Here is a 25,752-nt window from a genome sequence, read left to right as displayed (position 1 = left end):
ATTTAAGAAAAAATACGACAACAACAACGTCCACCTATTTACTTATATCATTTTATCATATAATCACGATTGCATTACGGAGCAGACAGGAAATAACCGCTTCAGAGGACAAACTATCGTTGAGATCTCAGACTCGAATTCTTCTCCATCTCCGGACTATAAACCACCTCGCGTTGGAACGAAATCGGCTCTATTACACTCTATCACCTTCTCACCATTAGCTTAAAATCAAAACAAGTATGAGCTCCCAAATTTCACAATCTCCTGATCCCGCGTCTCCCGTCGCTATTTCATCACAGCCTCGGATACAGCCCGCACAAAAAATCAAGGGTCGGAAAGGTAAAGCCGGAGGAACGGGAAAGAAAGGCAAGGTGTTTGTCGAGGACAAGGTATGTCTTTTGTTTCCTTGAACGTTCCGGTCGCTTCTTAAAAGGCGCCTGTAGTGGTGTACTTTTAAGCTGACAGCTTGCTTTCCTCGACACATTTTCCTTCCCAATTCCCATTCGCTAATCCTAATCCCTTCGACTTGCCTCATACATCTTCGCCTTCTTGCACTTGCTCAAACCTTTGATTTGATTCGACATAACAGAAGGACCTGCTTTCGTTAATGTCCTCCATAACATCGGATAAGGACTCTTTACGGGCGGAAAAAGTTGCCAAAGCCAAGGCGCACATCGAAAAAGGAGATGGGAAAACGGAGAAGAAGAATGACGGAAGTTTGAGGAAACGACAAGAGAAGCAAAAGGCTTTGGTAAGTCCACATTCTTCCTTATGGGACCTTTCGGGTTTTTCACCTCCGTCCGTCTCTCTTTCATAGACATGATATCTTGAATCGTGTATGAGGTATAAAAGCTGATGCGAACGACTGTCTTTTCGTGGATGCAGGAAGCCGCAAAAGCAAAATTGGTAGAAAAGCAACGAGAGAAGAGGAGGAGGAAACAGGGCAAGGAAGTTGTCGATGAAAAGCCTACGAAGAAGAGGGTAGGATTCGCGTAGTAGTTCTGTATCAATGGGCAGTTTCAACGAGCAGCGAGTTTCGAAGACGATTGCGGTGCAATGGGGTGAGAAGAGCGCAAGATGCAGTAGACATGAGGATGGAAATGAGGGTGGTTTGGGTGTAAGATCAAAGACCTGTAACTAGACAAATATGTATCTCACTCATTTGCTGTCAATGCACAATGGGAATTCAATAGCTCTCGATAATTTCTGGAGTCCCGAGGCATTGCCATAATTATGAAACGGAAGCCGGGGCTGCACTAACTGGAGATTACTATCCTCCTGAGACGCATCTCCTAAGGGATCATTGCACACTCACAAGCAGTATACATAGAGCGGCCACTCCGCATTTTACTTGCATAGACCAAGAAGTACATCTGTAGGTAGAAGATACAGAGTCATCCACAGTCGATTTTGAGGAAAGACAACGTAAGTAGCATCTGGTTTCTTATCGCTGTCTGTTTTGAGATGACCCCGATTTTCGCCGCCGGGCAGTGGAACCCCTAACATAACCCTCGCCTCAGTTATTAATATAATTACGAATGGGGTTATGTATATTTATATAGTTCCCCATTCTTAAAGGCAAAAGGAGATTATAACTAACTCCGCTTTGCAGTATAAGAACTCCTGTCCTGGCGCGTGGCTAGCAATCATTTAAATGGCGACAACCACGCAAATCGCATATCACTCAGATTCACGCAAACAAGCTATCTAACATCCTCAACTCGCCCATAATCCCACAAGTCAATCCTATATTCCTTTGAAAGAGCGGTGGACAGAGGTCACAATGCGGGTACAAGGATGGGATCCGTTATTGTAAGTATTATCACGTCGTTCACGTCGCCCTCAATTCACCCTTGGGTCTTCTTTGTAGAATCATTTGTCAAATAATTTCCCTCCAAACCATCCATTATCTTACCCTCTCAACCCTTCTCCCTCCGTTTCTTACGACACTCACATCTCCCGACATTCTCACTTATTCTGGCGGGCCGTCGACTGTGTCACATGTGATGGATTGGCGAGAAATGGCTGCGCGGCCGACAGTGAATAAGGGGACTTTTCCTGGTGTTGAGGGATGGAGAAAATTGAGAGGCGCTTGGGCAGGAGGCAAGTGGATTGGTAAAGTGAAGCAAGAAGGGGAAATGGGAATGAAGGAAATGAAGGAAATGAAGGAGGAGATGTGGGATTATGGGGTGGATAAGAAGAGGGGATGGGTTATCGCTGGGACGTGGATGCTGGCATTTGCCATCGAGTAAGATCTCCCCTTCATTTTCGTGTTAATCACAATGCCTGACTGTGAGCACAGTATTTTGCCATTGTACTATATCGTTCGTCGACCGACACATATCCTTGACTTCGCTCTTACTCTCATTTTCAACCATTTTATTTTGACGACCTATTACTCCGCCTCCTTCCCTACATCAATGTTTTATTGGCTGGTTCAAGCATGTGGGGCAGTCCTCATGGTTGTTTCTGCCGAAGCTGTAAGCTGGTTTTTTTTTTTTTTTATAAAAAGGAGAAAGCTGACAGACCCCGCTCACTTAGCTGTGCGTAAAAAGAGAGATGAAATCAGCGCTCGAAATCGGATGGACCTCAGATCCAGAAGCAGGATTACCTCTCTTCGAGCATCAGCCTGACGTTAGTGGTGATATAAACAGTATTCCTCAGGCTGGACCCAGTACAAATAACGTCAAGCAATCAGAGGCTGCCGGACCAACAGAGGAGATTGAGCTACATGAGCTGCAAGAAAGATGATAGGAACACCGCTCTGTTCTGTTACTCTTGGACATGATTATGACATGCATTTTTGTATACTAATCGCATCAAAAAAAGGGGGGTGGTCGTCAGGCGTGGTCTGTCGTCGGCACTCGATCCCTGCCTTCGGTGTGACTCGCCTCATCACTGGGTAGTCCATTGCCCTCAGTCTCCTGGGGTTTCCCACAGCGGTAATGCTGGTGGTGACTAGTATCACAACGGGTCCATCCCGTAAAGTTTGGCCACAGAAGCTTTTTGGAAAGAGTATATCAACTCCAATAATCTGTAACCCTGGACGGAGGCACACAGCAGAAGTGGACTTCAGAACTGATAGAGAACAGGACATTTGGTGATAATAGCTGCACATATACGGTCTTTCATAGTTGTTTTGGTTTCGATAGTTGTTTCATTACCATGGTGCATCGCTTGATATGATAAGATATTCGTTTGTTGTTTTTGTTTTTTCAGCGCGAATTCCGACGGACGGACATGTCCGAGCTCAGAGATTGCAGAAGAAGAAGCAGATAATAAATACGGGGCCCCACCGTCTCACGTCCACCAATAATGAAGAAAAGGCCGCACAAGGTCGTCTACTCAAGCTCGTCATTCTTCATTCATATCATTCTAGAATTGCATTCCTGTCAGTGTAACAGATAACACGTTTTCAAACCCGGAATCATGTCGTTCTTCGAAAAACTCATGACTCGAAGAGGGTCCACTGATTCCCAGATGAAATTCGTCTCCTGTAAGTGATGTCGAACGTCTATTCGAAACTTAGTCGACAGGTGAACTGATATTTCTGGCTACAGATCGATCAAGGTTACATCCCCAGGGCATAGTTGGGCTAGTGGACTCCACCGAACAGTTCGTAGCACCGCTCAGTTTCCCTGATAATACCCTTGTACGGACGATGCAGCAACTCATCGAAGAATGGGACGCGACACATCGCCATTTACTTCACGGTGCTCCTATGGAAAGCTTGGACATTGTAGAAATTCTTGCACCTCTTCGAGGAAGGGATGTTATTTGTGTTGGGAAAAACTACAGGGAACATGCCGAGTGGGTGCGATCGCTGTTTAAGCTCGTCAAATATGTCGGTTGACGTTCAAGTAGAGAATTTCATAACAGTGGTTTTGACAATAGTGATAATAAAGCTCAACCTGACTTCCCTGGTGAGTATTGTTTGAAATCGATCATTCAGTTGTTTTGATTGATCTGGATTGCAGTGATTTTCACCAAGCGCGCAACGTCAATTATTGGCACCAACCAGGAGATCTACCCTCATCCCAGAGTGACTCAGACATTAGATTATGAGGGTGAATTAGGCATTATCATTGGAAAAGCTGGCATCCAAATCTCCAGGGAAGATGCTTGGGATTACGTCTGGGGTGCGACTATCATCAATGATGTGAGTTAAAATTGCAAATGATCTGTGGATGCACTGACTTCGCGAGGTAGGTCACTGCTCGAGAAAGACAACGAGACCACAAGCAATTCTACATCGGGAAGTCTCTAGACACATTCTGCCCTATGGGACCTTACGCCGTCCACTGTAAGCTTATCCAAACGCCTTGCAGGAAGTTAAAGCCTTCTTTGACACTTCCACTAACCCATCTTCAGCTTCTGTCCTAGACTGGCGCAATATGATGCTCGAAACACGCGTGAACGGTCAGATTCGTCAATCCGCCAACACTTCACAGCTTATCTTCGACATCCCCGCCCTCATCGCCACCTGCTCAATGGGTATCACCCTCCAGCCCGGGGATGTGATTTCTACCGGAACTCCGGCAGGGGTATGTCTCTCTTCGGGCGAGTTTTTGAAGCACAGGGATGTTATCGACATTAGTATGTCCGGATTGGGAACATTATCGAACACCGTCGGAGATCCTAACAGACCCCCACCGGCTTGTGCGCCATTGAACGAAAAGGTGCTTGTAAGATCGAATGCCACGATAAAAGGGATGAGGTTGGCTGGAGAAACTGGCCCTGTGGGGTCATAAGGGTTCGTAAGGTTACTTCAGAAGGGCGTGTTGAGTAGTTAGTCGAATATTCCGGGAATCATACTTATTCGTTGTAGACTCTTCTGGATGGATGTTCCAGAGCCATAAATGCCCAACAAAAGTGTAATATGAGTGCATAATCCTGTCACGAGTGTTTTTCATCATCACCACTCATGTATCAAAAGATACCGTCCTCCTTCCCTAATCATCTTTTCCACGATCCTTGCTTTTCGCCTCGCTACTTCTTCCGACCTCTTCGCTATCTCTGTACTCTGTCCTCCCATGTCCATGCACATGATCCTCTTCCTCATCACTATCATCCCCCATCGCAAAGACAACATTCTCCTCCCCTACCCCATTTCTCACGAGCCCTTTTCGTTCATCCTCGTTATAATCCTCATCATCATGTTGGGAAAGCTGTTGGTGCCCGCCGAGGCCCCGACCATGTCCGTTCTCGAGGGCTTCGATTTCGTAATCTTCAGCATCTGCTTCGGCTTCGTCTTGCGCGAGTTCCTGTGACATGGAGAAACGAACGTTGTCTCGGGTCTGCGCGATTGGAGGAACCGAGGGGTTAGTTCTTGGTCTCGAAATTGTGTGACATGAAAAAAGACTCACCGGACGCCATAAATAAGCAATGGCTGTAAAAGCGCATAGGTATATGGTAGCCAGAGAACCATCCAACAAGATCCACCTATACCTCCAACTATTAGGAGTATAGTCTATAAATATTTGTCAGCCTTTTAAGCCCGCGTTCCCAAATTCACTTGCATTCCGCCAGCGAAGAATTTACCTTCATTCATCCTGTTTGACAAGCTCATACTAGACACAACAAAGAAGGCAGCAACCGCGATAACGCTAACAACCAAGATACGCCAGAGACGTTGGAACATTTGAAGCTTGTGACGTTGTTTACGAGCTTGAAGGTGCATGATGGTACCTACATAAAAGGGGATTAGCCAAAAAATGGGGTAGAGGCGTGGGAAAAAGATTTACCGTTGAGGCTGACGATAATCCACATAAGGAATGCGGTGAGAGTGATTGAAAGGGGGAAGATGAGAAGAAGGACAGTGAACAAGGATGCATCCTATCAGGTTGTCAACTCCGTCCTAAACTATGCGTATGCAAGGAACTTACGTCAAGCTCAACTTCCACAGTCCCCACAGAGTATAACACTACTCAAAACATTAGCTCTTGTCGATAGATGACAATTAGAAGACGACTCACCACCAAAAATGAAGTGCAAGATAGTCAACAACCTAACCTTGTTCATAACACTACCTAGACTGTGAGTGACAACAGAGAGACCCATGCAGACGATAAGCAAGAGGAAGAAACTGAGCGAGTTTCGAGCCGCATTCAAAACGGCGATGACGAAAAGGAAAGCGAGGGAGGCTGTACCTCCGCCGTGCTTGTTAATATAGCGGTAGTATGCGAATTGGGCGAGCATCTCGATGATGAGAAAGACGATGGTGCCGGAGATGTAGTATTGCATAGGGCTAACATGGATTGTCAGAGTATGTTCACTGTTCCCCATGCATATATAAAGCCTTACAGGAGTTCCCGATGGTGTTTGCTGCAGAGGTACGCCCATCCACATCCAAGGACGAAATACACGATACTCAAAGCGAAGTAGAACTGAAGAATGTCAGCAACGCTGGCAAGCAATCTTTGAAGCTAGAAGCTCACGTGAATCTTGGGGTACTCTACAGCTGGCAGCTCCCCAGCAAAGTTGTTGCGGAACAACACCATACCCGAGTACTCGGCATGAGTAGCTTGTCGTTCTCGAACACTGTCTCTCGAGTTGACAAGTGTGACAGGAACAATCCCCACGCAGTAGTATCCAGTCTTGGGAACAGCATAAGTGATGGGAGCACTGAAAACAGGGACCGACACCGGAGCCGTGGAGGTAGAGTCTGAATCGGCTGTGGACGATCCGGTTTCCGTCCAATCTTCAGAGTCCTCAGCCGATTCATCATCCGAAATTGCCACACCCGTTACAATGCGGTTCACGATATCCCCCACCTGCCTCTTTTGCCATCCATCCCCCAAAGCTTCAGCCAGCCCTTCAACCTGTTCAGCTTGTTCCTGATCAGCCTCATCTTCATCCATATCAGCGTCTACTGAGTCAGTCTCCTGGACAGGCTCCTCAGCAACTTCGGTGGAAGTTTCCTCTTGGTCCTCATTTTCGGTCGGCAGGGTATTATTATCATCTTCATCAGTTGTGGGAGTTGGAGTATAGTCGTTCGAGAATTTGAGAGGTGTTGTGAAGATACTTGACGACTCAGCAGAGACATCGTCGGGGAAGGATGTAAGGAAGGAACCGAGCTGGGCATTTGAGCAAAGACCGGATCTGACGGCCGATGTTGTACATATGTATGTCCTCTAGTCATGCGACAGTGGTCAGTATCCATAAGTGTACCATATGCAAAACGATGGCACCACTCACAGTCTCGTCTCCAGTTTGCGCTCCCAGGTACTGGACATCATTCCACTCGTAGATTATCAAAGCAACTTGCCCAGATGATGTTTGGTCAAAATCAACTGTAGGAAGCAGTTCAGCTTGGACGTATTGAGGTAGCTCAATTTCGGCTAACCTTCTATATAGGCGTCTTTGCCTCCATACATGCCAGAGCATACTTCCCGCAGCGAATCTGTGTCGCTAATAGGAACTGCGAAAGATGAGAGTCAGTCGTGACTTCGCCATAGTCCATCAAATGGAAATGGTGTGTACGTACCTCGGAAGGCATGGCTGCGTAGGAAAATACTTGAGAAAAAGAGAAGAGTAGATAGAAGGGCGGACGGAAGTCTGAACATGGTGATGCGTACGACGGTGCGGTGCCTCACAGTCAAAGAACAGCTATGCGAGGAGGATAAGGAGATTCAGATGCTGTCGCCGAAGACCCAGTACTATGGGCACCGTTTGAGAAGAGTTGGAGGCTTGGACTTGGATAAGGGGAGATCTGGACGACACGATACGATTTGAATCTGGCTGGTGAACCTTGATTTCGGATATGACTGGCTGCGCGCGGCGATCCGAAAAACGCTGAGAAAGAATCGCAGAGAGCGATTATTTTCATTATGCATGCATGTATTTTCCTTTTTGAAGGGAGTAGCATTACTATACTTTGGTCGTATGCCAGGTCAAAATAGCAAGCTGGAAAGTACAAGTTGCATACTATTGTAATTCCATGTTTTACCTATGAGAATCCCCTCTGCCAAAGGTGTCAAAGGATGGTGACGCATCTTTTTTTTTCCTTTTTTTGTTATGACTTGTGGTGATTGCCGAAGGCGTACGGATTACGAATGGTAGACCAGATGAACATCAAAGAAGGTTATCCTGGAATTATGTATTTACTCAGTCTGTGACCTTTCTCCAACAACGACCACGGCCTTGCATTCTCTATTGGTGGACGTTCATTGATATAAAAACGAAATAGAAGAACCATGGTTTACTGGGTCTTCGGCTACGGGAGTTTGATCTTCAAACCTCCGTGAGTGCTTCCCTCAAACTAGCGACTGAAGAGTTCAGTTGACAGATCCTCATTAGACCACATGCAGTGGAACAAAGTAAGTTGTCACCTGGACAATCCACAAGCTGACTTTGAAGTATCTGGTTATGTGAAGGGTGTGGTCCGCAGGTTTGCCCAGTCATCGATTGATCACCGTGGAACGCCCGAGCATCCAGGCCGAGTTGTCACAGTCGTGGAAGCAAAGGTGTGGCATGGTCTAGAAGGCATCGTTAGTACACCGTTCTCCTCCTCCTTGACTGGAACTGATTACCGTACTCAGACACTGAAAGATGATGAAATATTGCCTGACGACTATGTGTGGGGTATCGCCTATCGAATAGACTCAGAGAAAGCAGAGGAAGTCAAAGCATACATGGGTGAGAAACAGTCAAACAATTGAGGACTATGACTGACTTTGAATCAGAGTATAGAGAAAAGGTATTTGAGAGAAACTTCCCTTTGACTTTATATCGATTAATGCTGATCACAAACTCAGCACGGTTACACCTGCCATCTTGTTCCTGTATATACCCGATCAGCCGATGGGAAGCAAGAAGTTATCGCTGTTGAAAGTGTAAATCTTAAGTTTGGCTTGACTTCTGCTATCATATTGATTTGAGTCTCAGTCAACCATTTGGATAGGTGAACCCGAAGACCCAGCGTTCGGTGAGCTTCTGTTATTCTTCTCCTGCAAAATGACTGACGCAGCACGCCATTTAGTTGGTTTCGAACCCTTAGATACTCTCGCGAAGACCGTCTTGGAAAGTGAAGGCCCATCTGGGCCTAACAAAGTAAGTGTCACAGCTGCATTGTTTCCCTACGCCCGGCCGCTACTGATTATGGTGATTTCAGGATTATCTTTTCAAGCTTGCGGAGAGTGTACGACATCTATATCCTCATGTAAAGGACGATTATTTGTTCAATCTAGAGGTGAGAGGCCCTTGCTAAAGTTACGGCATATGCTGATGTGAATATAAACTATATAAACTAGCGTGCTGTTAGAGCGCTAGATATCACACAAGGATAGAATCAAGATCTATACATGCATTGCATTATAGGCAGCACAGGCGAGATATGCATTTCGAGTAGTTACGGGCGAAACGAATCTTTCTTCGCCATTCGACGATGATATTTCGAAGCCTAGGCATCATGTACACCCCGTAAGTTGCCTGCTTAAATCCAGTCAATGTCGCCAGTCTTATACATAGTAAGTGCACCACATTCACATAGAATATCACTGAAAACATGCAATACTACTCGGTGACAATGACTTTCATTTACAACTTCAAAAATCTACATTTTTCAACTTCCGAAGGCCCCAAAATATTTAGTTTACAACCCATCACCGACTGCCTCGTTTGCCTTTTCAAGCTCTGCCTTTTCATTGTAAAGACCTTCACGACGGCTTACGGACTTGGGGTCGTAGAATGGCCTCTCACCCACGGAAACAGACCTGGTTCCAACTCGAACGTTCTTGTCCAGGTCATAAGTGGCAGAGTCTAAAACGCGGTCAGCACTAGTGTGGGTAAGTGAACGGTAAATGGTACTCACGGAAAGTGCATCTGTTGTCCCAGATGGCCTATTGCAGCGAATTCACGTCAACAAATTCTCCCGCCAAAATACCTTAATCAACTTGGGACTTACAAGATTGTTCTCCTCCCATCGGAATCGGACCTGAAGGTCGTGGTTACCATCGATGTGCTCATAAAGGAATCCGAGCAAACGGTCAGATTCATGAGGAGTCAATTCGTTAATCTTCTTGGTAAAGACTCGGTTGACAAAGAGACCCTTCCAGCCGGTGACGGGGTTGGTCCTGATGACAGGATGGACAGCGCTCAAGTGCTGGCCGACGTTCTCAGGAGCACCTCGCGGCTCTCGCAAGGTGGCGTTGGTCTTGCGGGCCATGTCAATGAAATGTTGACCGACGTGGGTGGCAGTGAGACCTTCGAGGAAGGTCCTGTATGCGGGGGAAAGACGGTCGTACGCCTCGTAAGAGGAAGCCCAGAGAGTGTCACCTGAGTCATGTGAGTGAAGGAACAGCTGATGTTTCTTAAAGCGAATGTACTTACCACCGACTTCGGGAAGGGTTCTGATCTGAAGAGTGGCGTAGTCAGAAGGGTGGGGCTCAAAGGTGATATCAGAATGCTGCGGTGAAGTATGAGCGCTAATTCCCAGGTAATGCCATAATAACCCTCAACGTACCCAGAGAGTATTGCCGAAAGGTCTCTTCAAAACAGTGTCATCACTTTTCTGGAAGTTCTTGTCGAAAACGAATTGGTTGGAGATAACGCTAATCTCATCACCAAGCTCACTTCCGCCAAGAGTAAGAGGGTGGACGTGTAGACCACTAGTCTTGGGCTTTCCTCCAAGGGCACCAAGAGCCTCTATAAGATCCTTCTGCTCTACAGGGGAGATCGTGGCGTCACGGAAGAAGACGACACCTCGCTCAGAACTACGTCTTCAGTTAGTCGCAACTCCTGCGATGAGCCGTTCAGCATACTTACACAAGCCGCCCGAGGGCCTTCAATCGCTCATCATTCCCAAGGATGTCTCGAATACTCAATACCGGCTTGCCATCCTTGGAAGGAGAGTCTCGGAACTCAGTACCAATACTGGGGGTGGAGTCAAAGTGAGAGTATGCTCGAAGGTCGAAGGGCGTCTCCTTGTTCACATCGACGGCAGCAAGGCCAGCCTTGATGGACTCAACAGGGTCGGTGAGGGAAGTTGCGAGGGCGACAGGCATCGTTGTTGGTTAGAAGGGTAAAGTAAGTTATAAAATGAAGAAAATGAAGTTATTGCTGAATCGAGAGGAGAGCAGTGTATGTGGCGCTGATCTTATAAGTGATTTATTGACCGCTTGAGTGAATGATTAGATGATTTCGCTTTTGACCGATAACCAACGATGACAATGGGATGTCGTTGTCTTCGTTTTATATCACACGAAGGGGTCGCACGCTTTTAATCGTCAATATTGCACAAGCTCGGCACAAGTTGGCGTTACCTCGTTGCAGTTGTTTTCCCTGGGGTTATTCAATAGAAAAATCAGCCGGGTTCTTTTCCCAGACGGCCAGCTGACGAGTAAGGATTAGTTGCGAATGATGATGATGTTCGCAGTTGCAGATCTTGCCTTTGCGGGTTGTTGGTTTTTGTGCGGTCCTGGTCGTTTTACCCGCTATTATTGGGATGGTGTAGAGTTCACGTTTGTATGTTGGGTTCAAAAATTCGGAATTTGTTCTCCAGGATCTGGAATAGTTCGAGGTGCATGACTTTATAGTATGGTAAATATCACCTTTGGGACGTGAGGATGGAAGACGGTTAGAGATTGTGTGATCCAACGTCAGATGAGTTGGATATTCAGTTATCATTGATTTCGTGCTAAAGATAAACGCCAACAAAAATACTTGCGGCGGGCACTTGATATCCAGTGACGTAGGATGATGCTTTTTATTTAAATTAATTAGTAGAGATGCTGATCGGAGGACGCCACTTTTTCACAAATTAAAAAGAAGATAAATAACCGGTGGGTGCAAATCACATCATTGCTCGCGACGGTGCCTGGGTCGTCAACAACAACTCGCCGCCTATCATGGAAATTACAATGCTCATGGTGATCATCATCTGCAACGGTCATTTACATGTGAAAGGCAAGTTCGCGATAGGATATGCCAATTTATGCCCTGGCATTCAATTTTATGTCTTGACGTGACTTGCAGATTCAAAAGAGAAGATGCCAATTCATACACTCTCACTTAATTCACCGTCGATGCGCATATTGGTCATTAAAAACACTGAGCGCCTCATCGAATACAAATCGTGCCATTAAGCGTGCTTTGGAAGAGGGCTCCTCTTTTTATGGGTCTTGGCACTGAAGCGACTGTAAGGAGTAGATCGTACAAAAGCATTAGTCTTATCTTTCGAGTTTCGACATCCTCGACGAATCCAACGAAGTCCAAATCACTTTCATGTCCTCCGCCGTACCTGTTGTAGCAGACACTCACGCTGTCACTAATCCTCGACCTGTCGATCAACCAGGTTCTCCTATCAAAGATGACATTGAGGACAAGGGTGAACTTTCTTATTCAGACATCAACGATTCTGTCGAGACTCTCGACGCCAAATGGTATGAGCCTCCAGACTCCTACGAGTCTAAGCATCGATGGGATCCAGAAGCCAAATGGACACCAAAGGAGGAGACCAAGTTGAGAAGGAAACTGGGTGAGTGACGGTTTATTCACTATCACATGAACACATGTTTATATGTTTGCATAGACATTCGTGTGGCTGCTTTTGCTTGTCTTTGTTTCGCAGCTCTTCAATTGGATCGTGGAAATGTGAGAGCTCAAGGCCACCAACGAAGGTAACTGTTACTCATGTGAACTTTAGATTACCAATGCGCTTTCGGATGGAATGCTCGCGGACATTGGCCTCACTACCGCAGGATGTATGTGACAGTGTTCATCGCCATGATAACAACATGCTGACATGTACCAGATAATACTGGGATGACCATCTTCTATGTTTGCTTCTTGTCCGCCGAACTCCCATCACAGATGAGTACGTCTTTTATTTGGACTTCGTATCTCAGAGCTGATGTCTCAACTAGTATCGAAGAAGCTTGGCAGTGATGTCTGGATCCCCATCCAAATGATGGCTTGGTCTGTTGTCGCTATCTGTCAGGTGGCTATCAAGGGAAAGTCTTCCTTTTATGCTACCCGAGCTCTCCTCGGTTTGCTCGAAGGGTAAGTATATCTTTCACGATACTACAAACCATACTGACTTTGTCATAGTGGATTTGTTGCTGATACAGTCAGTATATAACGTTCAGTTCTTATTCTGCACCTCACTGACTTGCTTCTGCTGTCCTCAATAGGTCCTCTATTTATCGTAAGTTGGATTTCGTCGCCATCAAATTCGGTATTGTTCAATGCTTACGAGTGAAATCTCGGTCTGCTACCAACAGCTACTATTACAGTACGTCCCTCTTGCCGGCTATACCTTGTAATGATATGTAGTAACCATGTCGCCACAGCTTCCGCTGAACTCACCATTCGACTTTCTTGGTTCTGGGTTTCAATGACTACTACCACTATCATCGGCTCTCTCTTGGCCACTGCTATTCTTAAGATGCGAGGCCTTCACGGACTTGCTGGGTGGAGGTGGCTCTTCGCCATCGAAGGTGCCCTTACCTTCCTCATCGGATTTTGGGCTTGGTGGTATCTACCCGCCTCACCTACTCAAACCAAAAAGTGGTGGAGGCCCAACGGATGGTTCACCGATCGAGAGGAGACCATCATTGTCAATAAGGTCCTCCGAGACGACCACACCAAGTCTTCTAGTATGCCTGCTGCTGTGCTTGTTGTGATGCGATGTCTCAGAAACTAATGTCGTTACAGTGCACAACCGTGAAGGCTTGTCCCTTAAAGATGTTTGGCGCTCTGTGTCAGACTTTGACATGTGGCCTCTCTATGCTGTGAGTAGATCCCGAAATCGATCCATACGTGAGCTCACTCCTACTAGATCGGTTTGATTGCCTTCATTGTCCCTACCACTATCAGCGCATACTTTACTCTTACACTTAAGGCTTTGTGAGTGTCTTACTTTGGTTGCATATCAGTTCTATAATTTACATCTGTATTAGGGACTTCACTACCTTCCAGACCAACTTGCTCACTATCCCTAGTAACGTCTTGTTTATCCTTATGAACCTTGGTGTTTCCTTCTTGTCCAAGAGGCTCAAGGAGCGCCTTATGGTCACGACTGTACAGCCTTTCTGGCATCTGACCTTCCTGATCGTCATTGTCGCTCTCCCTGACGATGCTAATCGATGGGTGAAATGGGTCGTTACCAGTCTGCTTCTGGGTTTCCCTGTAAGTGATTGTTGTGCTTACTAGATCTATCCAACTGAGAGCGTGTCTGCAGTACTGTCATCCTATTTTGGTCTCCATGAACAGCATGGTAAGTCGAATTGTAATGCTCATAAGGCGGTCCTGATGATACCATGATACCATAGAACGCCGGGTCCGTGCGAACACGTACTGTTGCCAGTTCCGTATACAACATGTTTGTCCAAGCCTCAGCACTTATTGCTTCCAATGTCTATCAACCTTGTATGTTTTGTTCTCTATGTCAATATGGTCACTGGTTAACCAGTCTATCCCTGCTCAGCCGACGCACCCTACTACCACAAGGGTAACCGAGTCCTCATCGGTATCAGTGTCGCCTCCATTGTCATATGCTGGCTTGCCAAGGCCTGGTACATCTGGCGTAACAAGCAGCGCGCCAAGATCTGGGACTCTTGGACCGTCCAACAGAAGGAGGAATATCTCGCGACCACCAAGGACAGTGGTAACAAGAGGTGAGTCTAGTGGAATCGTCAAATAACGTTCCATGCTAATTTATCTCCGACTAGACTGGACTTCCGTTTCTTGCACTAGGTTTTTTTTCCCACTCATCAACACACCATTTTCTCCTTCGGCTGTACTTTTATTTCCTGTCTTGGTTCATTTCCTTTACTTACGGAAGTGTATTGGTTTTTAGCGAATCGTCTGATTATAGAATGTTGTCACCCAACTAGAATATAGATACAAAAGTTTATCGCGTTCTGTAATCCGTTGATAGTGCTATCTTAATAATGCAATAGGGTATTGATACTATCAGCGAATCTCGATGCCGACGAGAAGGTGCAAAAAGAAAAAGACTGTTTTTAATAATGGGGGAGACCAATGATTCGTTGTTACTATGCAACCGGTTCATTGATCGTCAGCTTGATCAATTTTGAGTGTTCCAAAGTCCCTGATTCAAGAAAGATATGGCGAGAGATGTATCAAACAAGGCAATGGAGCTCGGGTGGTAATGACAAGGAATAAGAAGACGTGGGATCAAGAATCAATGACTACAGACGAAGTGGGTAATTTAAGGGTATAGAGGAAGGAAAGGGTGTAGGAGGAGGACGACAAAAAGGAGGACGAGAGGAAGGCGGGGAAGAAGAAGTTTGAGGCGCCAACAAGGAGAGAGCGAGAGATGGAAGAGGAGGAGAGACAAGAGAAGAAGGAGGACCGTGCAGGGAGCCTTAGGGAGAGATAAGGCCCGAGCAGAGGATGCAGGGTACGTAAATGTGATAAAGATGAGTCAGCCCGTAGAGTTGGAAAAGATAGTATAAAAAAGGAGGCGTAGTCCTTCGACGAGTAGATAAAATGCATAGCCCAAGCAGCTTAATCGTCTCAAAGTCTCTAGTTCAAAGTCTCTAGTTCAGCAATCCAATCGCCTGAATCTAGTGGTCCAAGTACAACTACTACTCGTGCTGTAGACAAACGACCGAGGACACGAAACTAAAAGTAGCATCAGGTAGCGTGTTTTTTTAATTTTTTTTTCCGGCCTCTACGAGGACAGCAGTGACACTGCTACAGTAATTCGCTAGACGATTGCTGGATCAGACGCTTTCCTCAGTACGTTTGGATCAATGGTTCCTTTTCATCACCTTGTCCTCACAATAGCCATGCTTTGGGCATCTTTTTAAACTACTTCAACTATACTACTTCTATTCCATCTTCGTCTACATCAAAAATCCTGGAAAACAATCCCCCCACCAATAGACGCATCACGCGCATCCGAACCATACGCCCACTCCTTCTTCCAATCAGGCTTCTCCAGCTCCTCCTGGAATCCTAATGCACATTTATCAAACTGAACCTTGGGCAGGTCTTTGAAAAAGTCATCGAATCGGCTTTCAAGAATCTGAGAGAACTTGAAGATTTCCCCGCCGGTAGCTTGGGATGAAGGGAAGAGTTCGCGATAAGGGTTGTGGCATGCTTCGCCGGTACATCGTTTGAGAACGAGCAGGACGGCGTCAAGTCGGTTAAGGAGATGTTGGAGATGGCGGACGAGGACAGGTTCGCCATTGGAAGCGGTAGAGTTGAAAGGAGCGAAAGCGCCGAGTTCGTTAAGAGGAGAAAGGAGGTTGTTAATCTGCTTAGGATCCTTTTCGAGGTCGTAGAGTTCTCGCTCGCCGGTACACCATACGGAATACGAGTGAGAGTGAGACTTGCCGTCGTGCTCATCGTGGATACGGAGAGTTCGGTAGGCTTCATATTATTAGTTTGAAACTCTTTTTGTGTAAGGACGATCATTTGAAGTTCTTCCGACTACTTACTGTTGTTCAGTCGAGTGTGCCCGCCAAACACGCCCTCATCCGCACCCAAAACCCAGTATTCGCTGATAGCATGTCGGGCGATCTGGTGCTCAAGGTTCTTTTCCCCATGTTGGTGGAGGTTGATCTTTCGTCCGTCGTCCGTGTAATCCGGGTTGGCGCCGGCAATGTCGAGGATGGTCCGAGAAAGGTCGACCATGCCGTAAGATGAGAGACTGTCGCGGAAACCTTTTTTGATACCAGGACCTCGGGCGATAAAGGGGACATGGATGTCTTCTTCGAAACCGAGGGTCTTACCGGGCTGATAGTAGAAGATCAGGCACGAACTTGTGACTGGAGCGGGGAGTACTTACCTGACGGCGATGGGAGCCAAGAGCATAACCGTTGTCCGCTGTGAAGTATATGATCAGATATATTTCTAGTAATTTTGGGGTTCACGTACCGGTGTAGAAAATATATGTGTTATCGAGCTCGCCGGCCTTTTCAAGCCTGTCAACGATATCCTCCACTAGCTCGTCGACAGCTTGCAACGCCCTAAGTCTTCCACGGAAGAACTCATCAAGATAAGCCTCTTCAGTAGAGTTCTATTTAGGCACCGTCAACATTTTGTTCTCAACATCGCCGAGGGCAAATATTTACAAGCTTGGGGAGCTCCTTTACCCAGGAAACACCAGAAGGCTCATCAGGGTTCCAATTCTCAGTCCTTTCAATCTGCTCGACAGGGAAAAGCCTGGCATGTCGGGGGTGACTTGCAGGAATGTCGGTAACGAATTTTTTTATGTCACCCTGCTGCTTATAGTCGAGCCCTGAAAGTGGTATTAGCTTGGAGTACTTGGTAGTCATGTGATTGCGTACAGGAGTGACAAGCGACGGGAGCAACGGTAAGGTAGAAAGGTCGGTCTTCCTGAAGAGCATCTTCAAGGTAGTTGACTGCCTTTTCGTGGACGAGGTCCGTAGAGTATTCGCCGGCGTGAACCTTGACAGGACCGTCTGCGGTAATTATTAGCCATTGGTTTTCTTTTTTCTTCGTCCAGGCGTGATTGTACATACTGTCTCGAGAGAAACCGGGAGTCCAGTAGTCATAGGTGTAAGGGTCTGCGACTTGTAAGCTATTTTACCCAAGGTCTGGATGAGGGAGTCACTCACCGACAAGAATGTCGGAAGAGTTGAACCCAGAAACTGGCAAGGACTCGCAATTGGCGTCGGTATGGTCGTTCCTATGCAGCGGATTAGTTACTGGTTCGGGAGTTAGCATGCAAGGCTTACATGAACTTGCCGGTGTAGTAAGTGTTGTACCCAGCAGCCTGAACAAAGTCAGGCAAGGTATGCCCAACATAACCGAGCTTGTTGAAGACATCCCAACCACCCCAAGGAGCACTGACAAAAGTGACGTTGTGGTTGTGAGCGTACTGAGCCCGGAGCAAAGACACTCGACTGGGACAGCATATGGATACGGGCGCAAAGAAGTTGTCGTAGAGGACACCCTCGTCGACGAGATGCTCGTGGATGCGAGGAAGGTATTCACGCTTTGCAAGCGTACTGACGTCTTGGTCGTCCGTAACTTTTTTTGGTAATCGTTAGCGAAATCACCGCCAGGCACGCAATTGAGACCCACGGATTACGATGATGTTGGGCTTCTTGTTGATAGCGAGAGCGTCCGCAGAGAGCAGAAGCGAGCCTACACTAGCAAGGAGGAGCGCTTTGTGTCCTAGCATTCTGAGAGTCGTCCCTCGGGGTTGTCTGAATAGGAAAATATGGCCAGGTCCTTATGTACAGTTGGTACTCGGCTATTCAGCCAATAATCTTTGTTGACTAATTACCGACCAGCTCACCACGATTTGCAGGACGAACGCGAGATTGCGTGCTTCTGCTTTTCTTTATCGCATCGATGGACTTTTGTCTCCCAATTTTCAATCTCTTTCTATTTATCTGGAATCCGGAATGGTCACGCATTTCGGTGCCTCAGCAGAAGTGTACCATAACTCTGGCCGATAACCAGAAGCCGGCAATGGCATCTTAAGCTCGTGCGCAGGTCAGGGTGTTCGCCAGTCAGACAAATAATGTCAAATCTCTATATACGACGTCGACTGGAGTGGTGGACAGGATAGATGAGAGAAAAGATGTAGAAACTTTTTTTTATCTTCGACCTCCCATCAACTATCCACATGGGCATATCTAAAGGAGCAATGTCAGGTGAAAGAACGCCTCTGCTTAAACAGCATGCCGCTGAGGGCCCCGAGCATCTCAGCGCTGCCCGCAAACGACTCATCGTCGCAACTGCTCTATTGACTGGTTTCCTCTCAACTTTAGATCTTACGAGTGAGCATTCAGCAGTATCGAAAAAGTATCCGGGCTAATCTACCTTTCAGTCGTTGCAACTTGCGTCGCTACAATCTCCTCAGAGCTCAATTCATCAGATCAAGAAGCGTGGATCGGTATGGCGCCTTCGTCAATTGTGTTCAGCAGCTTTTTTCTGATGGTACGGCATAGGAACCGCCTACTTATGGAGCAACGTTACATTCACTCCTCTCTACGGTCGTCTGAGTGACCTCTTGGGCCGGCGAGCGGCTTACTTGCAGGCCATCATCCTCTTCACAGTTGGCACCTTCTTCTGCGGATGTGCGACTTCTTTCCCTATGTTAGTCATTGCCCGTTTCGTGGCCGGTATGGGCGGTGGTGGAATGGGAACCGTTTCCAGCGTACTGATGGCAGACATCTTCTCACCTGCTGAGAGAGGCTTTTACCAAGGATTGGGCTTTGCTGTTTTTGGTGCAGGTACAGGATTGGGAGGACCTATTGGTGGGATGTTGACCCAGGCATTTGGATGGCGAGCTGCTTTTTATGGTATGTAACGAATTCCTTCCTATCTATCGCATTTGCTCACAAGCACTGCAGCCCAAGTGCCCATTGCGGCTATAACAATTATCTGCGCCTTGATTACTGTACCTTCCTTTAAGCATGAAGCTTTCGACTTGAAGCACCTCAAGCAGATTGATTTTGGTGGTTCTTTTTCGCTCCTTGTCTCTGTAAGACTTTTCATCAATTACACAATACTAGGTAATTTACAACTATCCTTTTACAGATCGGTGCTCTTCTTCAACTCTTATCACGGACCGGAGGCTCAGGATCTATCGCGCACGATCCATTCAGTATCGCCATGGCTGTCATCTTCCCCGTCTTTTTCGTCATCTTTGTCTTTGTCGAGCTCAAGGTGGCCAGCAAACCTGTACTGCCACTCACTCTCTTGACCCGCAGGACTCCTCTATGTGTGGGTATTATCGCTGGTGTTATTGCCATCGTCAATTTTAACATGATCTACCATCTCCCGTATGTCCTTCCCACTTTTCTGTCCAGCTCCTCCGCGTTGGCGCTTGCGCTTGTTATTAATCCCTTTTTGTTGACTGATCTATCGCATAGTATGGTTTTCGAGATCGTCTTCCAACAACCCGTATCTGTCGCTGGCGCGCACCTCTTACCCAACTCGGTCGCCATGACCATTTCTGCCCCTATCATGGGCTATATCGTCAAGCGAACTGGTCGATACAAGTGGCTGACTGTCCTGAATTGTGCTGGACCAGTAGTTGCTATGGCTTTATTGACGAATCTGAAAATAGGGTCTTCCTGGGCCAACCAATGGCTCAGCGTCTTGCCAATGGGTGCGGGATTTAGCGGTTTGTTGACCCTAACTTTGAGTAAGCTCTGTCTTCTCGTCTTTTGACAACTGCGATTGAGGCAGGAAACTGATGAATTCCCCCGAACAGCTGCGATGCTCAATTCTGTGGAGAGTACGTCTTTCATCCTTTTTTTTCCTTATTTCACCATATCCGTTATGACTGACAGCAAAAATCTACTCTGTAGAACACGAAATTGCTACTTCAACGGGTTTCGTCTTTGTCTGGCGTTCTCTCGGCCAAGTCTTCGGTGTCGGCCTCTCCGGCGCCGTCTTTCAAGGAACGCTTTCCGAGCAGCTTAACAGCAGGTTCGACTCGCCCGAGGTGCGTTTCCTTTTATCCCTTCCTTCCAGGGGCCAAAAGTGATATCATTGCATATTGGCTGACTAATTTCTAATTTCTCCTCATCATACCTCGTTCAGATTATCGATAAGCTCCGCCACGCCTCTCAGGCCATCAAGACGCTCCCAGAAGAATGGCAGAGAGTTGCCGCTCGTCAGGCCTACAGTATCTCTCTCAAGTATACTTTTGTTTTTGGTCTCTTGGGTGCTTTAGGAGTGTTCATTACGTCTCTTTTCGTGGGTCATTCTTTAATCCCTTCTTTCGTTGTGTACCGAGCGACCGTCAAAAGCTGACCACTTTCTCTGGTATGATATGTAGATCCCTAACGACACTATCCATGATCCATCAGCGCCTGTGCAAGTTGCTCCTATCCCTGATGAAGAGTTTGATGAAGAAGCGTGAGAATCAAGTGGGTAGAAACGGATATGAAGATGAAAAGGGCAGACGTTTGGTATTCTCATTTTAGTAATAGATTTATATAAAACATGTATCGATTTCTTGGTCCAGCTGAAAATTCAGACGAGTTTGACTTTTGAGCGAGCGAAAATGGAGATGTCGCATGCGGGATGCATATGCAAATGTCAGATGAAATCGGAATCCGTACTATAAAAGATGGTATGGTGATTAAAAGCCCATCGCGCTGAAACCAGAGCTGTACGCCATAGGCTTGACGTCGGGGTGAGGCACAGCGTCGAACTGGTGGTACGATAATGTTCCATCCGCTTGCATTCGGATGTAAGCAGCCTACATACCGACGTCAATGGTATTCCATTAAACATACATGGAAAGGAAAGAAACATACCTTGTTACCAGTTGAATCACAGTAATTGGGGCAACTGAACACAGTGATACATAAACCATCATGCTCGATGGCATAACCGTCTGCTCGAACTTCGTGTGATCGAATGACAGCGGTAATGTTGTTGAGTTCGCACCAACGGCGGGTGACGTCTGGCCCGAAACCAAGACCGACACCACGTTTTGAAGGTCCTCGGCCCACCTGCGCTTGTGGGTCTGTCCAAAGCATCTGCAAAAAGTAAGTGAGCAATGATGACCTTGCAAGCAGACAAGAAAAAGAAAAGCCTACCTCGCACATAATACCCTCCTGCCCCGGTTGTCTTCCGAACCTCTCAATCTTCGCAACCTCATCCAAAGTAACACCGTCCTTGCTAACGGGAGGACCACCGTGACAGATGAAGAACCGTTTTTTCCCCTCTGAGAGAATGGCACGTTTGGAGCCTTCGGACTTCGGGGAAGATGGGGGAAGGGTAGCTGTGACAAGGGTAGCAAGGGGTACTATGGGGATATCAGCTTGCGCCGATGTGCCAGGAACAGATAAATAACTTTACATTTCGTGAAGACGTCGGCAAAGAGCTTGAATGTCATCTCACCAAGTTTGGCCTTGCATTCACCTTCGAAGCCATACACCTTATTCATATCTGCATCTTCTGTTAGCTGAGGTACGAAGACTTGACTGCAGGTCACCAACCGTTTGTCTCATGATTGCCTCGGTTGATGTAGACATATTCCGGGTATAACCATTTGTAGGCGAATACTGTGAGGGCGACTTCAACAGACCACGATCCACGATCGACAAGATCACCGTTGAAGATCATGTAATGCTTTTCACTGGGAGGAGTGGTCATTGAGAGAAGGTTGCAGACATCGAAGAACTGTCCATGGGCTGTCCCAGAGGCACATTAGTCAATTGTCATAGTCAAAATAGTCAAAAGAGAAAATACTAACTGTCACCAATGATATCGCAGGTAACCCCATCGGGAACGACAATATCCACTAAAGTCTTCTCTTTCTCCACAATGGCCTTACATCCCAAGATAATTTCCCAAGCAACCCTCTTCGGGACCTTGCCACCCTTTTTAAAACTCTCAATCATCCCCTCAACAAATCCCTTTGTTGGGGTATACCGCGCGTTAGGATCGTCAGGAATGATGGGAAGAGGCATGTCGGCAGGTTTGGAAGATGTGTCAAGATTGCAGGCTCCGGATTCTATGAGAGAAAGACATCTTTGGGAAGCAGTCTCCGTCTCTCCAACTGAGATAGCCTAGCATGCAAGATCGTCAGTTTCCCCAAGTACACGCCGCAACATAGTATAAAGACAAACCTTCTCGAACTCTATTCTCCTGATCAATTTCGTGGTGATGGATAACTGGTCTCTTATTGTCTTGTTTCCGGGTTCAATGGCCAAAGCTTTCTTGAAATCGGAGACAGCATCGGTAGGTCGAAGAATAGCAAGTTGAGAAAGGCCACGGCGGTAGAAAGCTTTCGCATAAGAAGGGTTGAGCTCCACAGCCTTAGCTAGAAGCGAAAAAGTATCAGCATCACAAATAGGCATGTTATAGCTCATAGGGACGTACTAGCGTCAGAGATAGCGCCACCATGCTCTTCCATCTTGGCCTTACTCATAGCTCTGTTGTTCCAAAATGTTGGTTCTTTAGGATTTAACGCGATAGCCTGGGTGTAGAAATCAATAGATTTCGAGAAATTCTTGTCTATACGATCCATTAGTCAATTGTACGCTTGGCGAGAATTGGGTGATATCACACACCTTTAAAAGCCTTGTTGGCCAGAGCTTTCAACTCGAGAGCTTTAGCCGTTTCCTCCTCCGTGATGACCTTGTTGTCGTCCACCTCCGGCTCGAACACTCCGTCAGATCCCACTACATACTGTCGTTAGCTTTTTGACATCCAGGAGTCAGCTGTGAGAGTTTACATGAGAGACCAGCGAGCGAAGTAGCGCTCAAAACAGGTGAAGGGAACGGTGTAAAGTCATCTTCAGGGGCGGTTGATGGGGGGGTAAAAGATGGGACAGGGGACTCGACACCGGTAATGATGTCAGAAAGGCTACTTTTGAGCTTTTCGTGGTCGTTGTCGGCCATTGTAGAGAGGGTGAGTTAAGTGAGAACAGGATAGCGATGGAGAAGATCAGAGAAGTAATTGGTTCGTTGCGGATCGAGATTGAGCAAAAACCGCAAAAACAGTGAACGAGATCATGCAACGTCACAACTTCCTTTACGCGTCAGGTCAGCGCCAAACTTCAGAGCTCAAAACCTCTGTCATGTATGTCACCCTGGCGTAGTACAAGAGAGTATGCAAACATATGGTGGGCGCGACCCGCCCGTATTTTCGGCCCTGAAAAGTAAACTTGGATCGATGTGTAGTAACCAGGGCAAGTATGATCGCAAGCAGAAGGGTCTGCTGGTTTACGTATTTAATCACGCGAGCGAGCGATCGAACGACGACGGAGCCATGAATGACGATTGCAGCGTGGAGCACTTTATAGTTAACATCGACTCGCTATCTATTTTGCATTTCTTTCTTTCCTTGCGTCTACCTTTTTCTCTATTTCTTAGTCTATTCAAATTATCTTCCTAATTGCATTGTATAATTGCACGGTCCCCACACTTTTTATAACCCCAAACGAACGCCGTCTTCTTTCACAATTACGCCAATATCGGCTCGCCCTCGTCATCGAAGAAGACCGGAGTATTGGTTTTGAAGGAGTGTGTCAAAGCGGTCGCAATCTTGCTTGCCTCAAGAGCATCGATGGCGTTAACTGGGAGAGCTATGGGAAGTATCGAGTTAATAGATATCAGACAAGACTAGGTGAAGCACGTACGTTTGTTATCGAGGACGGCGGAAGTAAACTCGTTGATCTCTGTCACAAAAGCATCCTTGAAACGCTCGTAATAGGTAGGGCTAATTATATGTAAGCGGATTATCTCCTCTGCCACCAGATATCTGATAAAACTACTCACGTCGACTCGCTACGGACACCGTGAACATCGCGAATCTCCACTCGGTTAAGCTGAGGGTTCTGCAACATCGCGTCAGCCTCCACCGCATCCGGATTAACCTATGACAACTCACTCCGTTAACGATTACCTTTCCGTCCGTTCCGAAAACCTCAGCAAAGCAATCGTGACCATGCATAGAAGTCCTGCTCAGGTGTAACACCAGCATTTTGCCATTTTCAAACTCCACAAACCCTACTGCGTTGTCGACATCGTTGTCCTGGACAAGCTCGGGGTGCCGGATGTTGTGGCCCGCAGCAAATACACGGCGGACTTGTTTTTTGGGGTTGGGAATACCAAGAGAGGCGTCAAGGAGCCATCGGGCGCAATCAATGTCGTGGATACCACAGTCAATGTAAATGCCACCGGAAGCGGCTGCATAGGAGACGAAAAATCCGGACGGGTCATACTGATCGTTGGTAGCAGACTTGATCAAGTGGGCCTTGCCTAGTTGTCCGTTTTCAATCATCTTCCTCGCCTGTCGGTAAGACTCGTCAACTTCAAAATGATATGTTTAGCAGGGCTTCTCTTGGTAGGGGAACCGGTTCGGACTTACATCGGCGACTGAAGCCAATCATGACCTTCAAGTCTGGGAATTTTTCAGCCTCCGCAACGACACTCCTGGAGGTTTCGAGATCGATGGAAATAGGCTTCTCCAGTAAGACATGCTAATGAGAAGTCAGCATAGAACAGCACAGTTCACATTAATGAACTCACCTTGCCAGCATGCATAGCATCAATAGCCATGGGAGCGTGCCAGCTTGTCGCACTCGCAATTAGAACAGCATCTGCTCCACTGTTCACGAGACAGTCTTCGTAGTTCTCGAAGTACTTGGTACTCGGAGGCAAGTTGTCCTTCATCCATTGAGGAATAGAAGGTTTGGGGTCGGCTACTGCTACCAGTTCTGCACGGGGAGATCTGAAGGCAACGTTGAGAGCATGACGCTGGCCCATACGGCCAGCACCGAGGACAGCGTATTTGAGCTTGTTGGAAAAGGCGGCAGACATTGTGAAGTCAAGGTGAGGATGAGAAGGATGTGAAAGTAAAGATTCAAGTCGTAGTTATCCTGTGGGGATTACGCAAAGGGGGCGAATGTTTGTACCATGGGAGTGCATCGTGGACCGTCAAGTACGCTGGAATAATGCAATACTCAGCTGGTGGAGGCAAACCCCCAAACTTGTGCATCACCTCCGACTCGGTGTCCGGCAATCACGGTCCGACTACCGCCGGGGGTCAAAAGTCCGGGTGGGCTGGGTAAAATTACGTAATTAACTTTAATTATTATTAAGCTACTTTAGTTTCGCCGTGTCCGCGGTCATTTGTTTACAGCTTTGCTTGAAGCGCTAAGGTCAATTTGATGAATTGATTCCTCTGCTTGCTGCCCAACTTAACACCGCGGCCGCTCTCTGCCCACTGGCAGCAAGATCCATGGCTGATGCATCGTTCGCACTTGAACTGATAAACTCCGTCGCACTAGAAGAGGATGAAAATCAGCATTGAGTACGAGGCCGAATTGCACTA

General features: G+C 47.0%; 10 protein-coding genes across 10 annotated transcripts; 5 read left to right on the top strand and 5 right to left on the bottom strand.

Moving 5' to 3' along the window:
- Positions 1–2,021: 2,021 nt before the first annotated feature.
- Positions 2,022–2,751, top strand: CNBC0430 (hypothetical protein; the record flags this gene model as incomplete). The annotated part of the gene is made up of 3 exons (XM_771456.1): positions 2,022–2,248; positions 2,303–2,480; positions 2,542–2,751. 3 exons carry the CDS (start codon positions 2,022–2,024, stop codon positions 2,749–2,751), a joined length of 615 nt encoding a protein of 204 aa, XP_776549.1.
- A 678-nt stretch (positions 2,752–3,429) lies between these two features.
- Positions 3,430–4,751, top strand: CNBC0420 (hypothetical protein; the record flags this gene model as incomplete). The annotated part of the gene is made up of 5 exons (XM_771455.1): positions 3,430–3,496; positions 3,561–3,848; positions 3,978–4,159; positions 4,210–4,303; positions 4,372–4,751. The coding sequence occupies 5 exons, from the start codon at positions 3,430–3,432 to the stop codon at positions 4,749–4,751; spliced, it is 1,011 nt and encodes a 336-aa protein (XP_776548.1).
- A 201-nt stretch (positions 4,752–4,952) lies between these two features.
- On the bottom strand, positions 4,953–7,565 carry CNBC0410 (hypothetical protein; the record flags this gene model as incomplete). The annotated part of the gene is made up of 11 exons (XM_771454.1): positions 4,953–5,297; positions 5,367–5,470; positions 5,542–5,688; positions 5,745–5,835; positions 5,886–5,923; positions 5,976–6,247; positions 6,304–6,386; positions 6,438–7,133; positions 7,198–7,292; positions 7,346–7,420; positions 7,487–7,565. 11 exons carry the CDS (start codon positions 7,563–7,565, stop codon positions 4,953–4,955), a joined length of 2,025 nt encoding a protein of 674 aa, XP_776547.1.
- A 630-nt stretch (positions 7,566–8,195) lies between these two features.
- On the top strand, positions 8,196–9,208 carry CNBC0400 (hypothetical protein; the record flags this gene model as incomplete). The annotated part of the gene is made up of 6 exons (XM_771453.1): positions 8,196–8,242; positions 8,324–8,489; positions 8,541–8,647; positions 8,692–8,825; positions 8,903–9,051; positions 9,113–9,208. 6 exons carry the CDS (start codon positions 8,196–8,198, stop codon positions 9,206–9,208), a joined length of 699 nt encoding a protein of 232 aa, XP_776546.1.
- A 384-nt stretch (positions 9,209–9,592) lies between these two features.
- CNBC0390 (hypothetical protein) lies at positions 9,593–11,003 on the bottom strand (the record flags this gene model as incomplete). The annotated part of the gene is made up of 6 exons (XM_771452.1): positions 9,593–9,759; positions 9,812–9,839; positions 9,905–10,275; positions 10,330–10,405; positions 10,463–10,712; positions 10,765–11,003. The coding sequence occupies 6 exons, from the start codon at positions 11,001–11,003 to the stop codon at positions 9,593–9,595; spliced, it is 1,131 nt and encodes a 376-aa protein (XP_776545.1).
- A 1,219-nt stretch (positions 11,004–12,222) lies between these two features.
- Positions 12,223–14,694, top strand: CNBC0380 (hypothetical protein; the record flags this gene model as incomplete). Its single annotated transcript, XM_771451.1, has 16 exons — positions 12,223–12,475; positions 12,530–12,591; positions 12,644–12,701; positions 12,752–12,814; positions 12,864–12,999; positions 13,048–13,066; positions 13,131–13,144; positions 13,221–13,231; positions 13,290–13,595; positions 13,654–13,730; positions 13,778–13,845; positions 13,899–14,127; positions 14,180–14,215; positions 14,271–14,367; positions 14,426–14,615; positions 14,670–14,694. The coding sequence occupies 16 exons, from the start codon at positions 12,223–12,225 to the stop codon at positions 14,692–14,694; spliced, it is 1,644 nt and encodes a 547-aa protein (XP_776544.1).
- Positions 14,695–15,817: 1,123 nt separating this feature from the next.
- On the bottom strand, positions 15,818–18,121 carry CNBC0370 (hypothetical protein; the record flags this gene model as incomplete). Its single annotated transcript, XM_771450.1, has 10 exons — positions 15,818–16,341; positions 16,410–16,707; positions 16,760–16,797; positions 16,849–16,990; positions 17,046–17,212; positions 17,262–17,396; positions 17,457–17,501; positions 17,553–17,623; positions 17,673–17,967; positions 18,022–18,121. 10 exons carry the CDS (start codon positions 18,119–18,121, stop codon positions 15,818–15,820), a joined length of 1,815 nt encoding a protein of 604 aa, XP_776543.1.
- Positions 18,122–18,592: 471 nt separating this feature from the next.
- Positions 18,593–20,821, top strand: CNBC0360 (hypothetical protein; the record flags this gene model as incomplete). Its single annotated transcript, XM_771449.1, has 10 exons — positions 18,593–18,725; positions 18,776–18,841; positions 18,897–19,250; positions 19,302–19,432; positions 19,489–19,733; positions 19,824–20,098; positions 20,168–20,191; positions 20,265–20,401; positions 20,500–20,655; positions 20,738–20,821. The coding sequence occupies 10 exons, from the start codon at positions 18,593–18,595 to the stop codon at positions 20,819–20,821; spliced, it is 1,605 nt and encodes a 534-aa protein (XP_776542.1).
- Positions 20,822–21,043: 222 nt separating this feature from the next.
- CNBC0350 (hypothetical protein) lies at positions 21,044–23,315 on the bottom strand (the record flags this gene model as incomplete). The annotated part of the gene is made up of 10 exons (XM_771448.1): positions 21,044–21,163; positions 21,222–21,446; positions 21,507–21,715; positions 21,769–21,858; positions 21,909–22,103; positions 22,166–22,481; positions 22,542–22,735; positions 22,795–22,929; positions 22,986–23,096; positions 23,150–23,315. 10 exons carry the CDS (start codon positions 23,313–23,315, stop codon positions 21,044–21,046), a joined length of 1,761 nt encoding a protein of 586 aa, XP_776541.1.
- Positions 23,316–23,879: 564 nt separating this feature from the next.
- On the bottom strand, positions 23,880–25,238 carry CNBC0340 (hypothetical protein; the record flags this gene model as incomplete). Its single annotated transcript, XM_771447.1, has 6 exons — positions 23,880–24,001; positions 24,056–24,135; positions 24,195–24,253; positions 24,307–24,728; positions 24,787–24,898; positions 24,948–25,238. 6 exons carry the CDS (start codon positions 25,236–25,238, stop codon positions 23,880–23,882), a joined length of 1,086 nt encoding a protein of 361 aa, XP_776540.1.
- Between the last annotated feature and the right edge of the window lie 514 nt (positions 25,239–25,752).

The sequence above is a fragment of the Cryptococcus neoformans genome, chromosome 3 (assembly GCF_000149385.1).
Source record: "Cryptococcus neoformans var. neoformans B-3501A chromosome 3, whole genome shotgun sequence".
NCBI lineage: Eukaryota > Fungi > Basidiomycota > Tremellomycetes > Tremellales > Cryptococcaceae > Cryptococcus > Cryptococcus deneoformans.
This window is presented reverse-complemented; position numbering and strand designations above follow the sequence as displayed.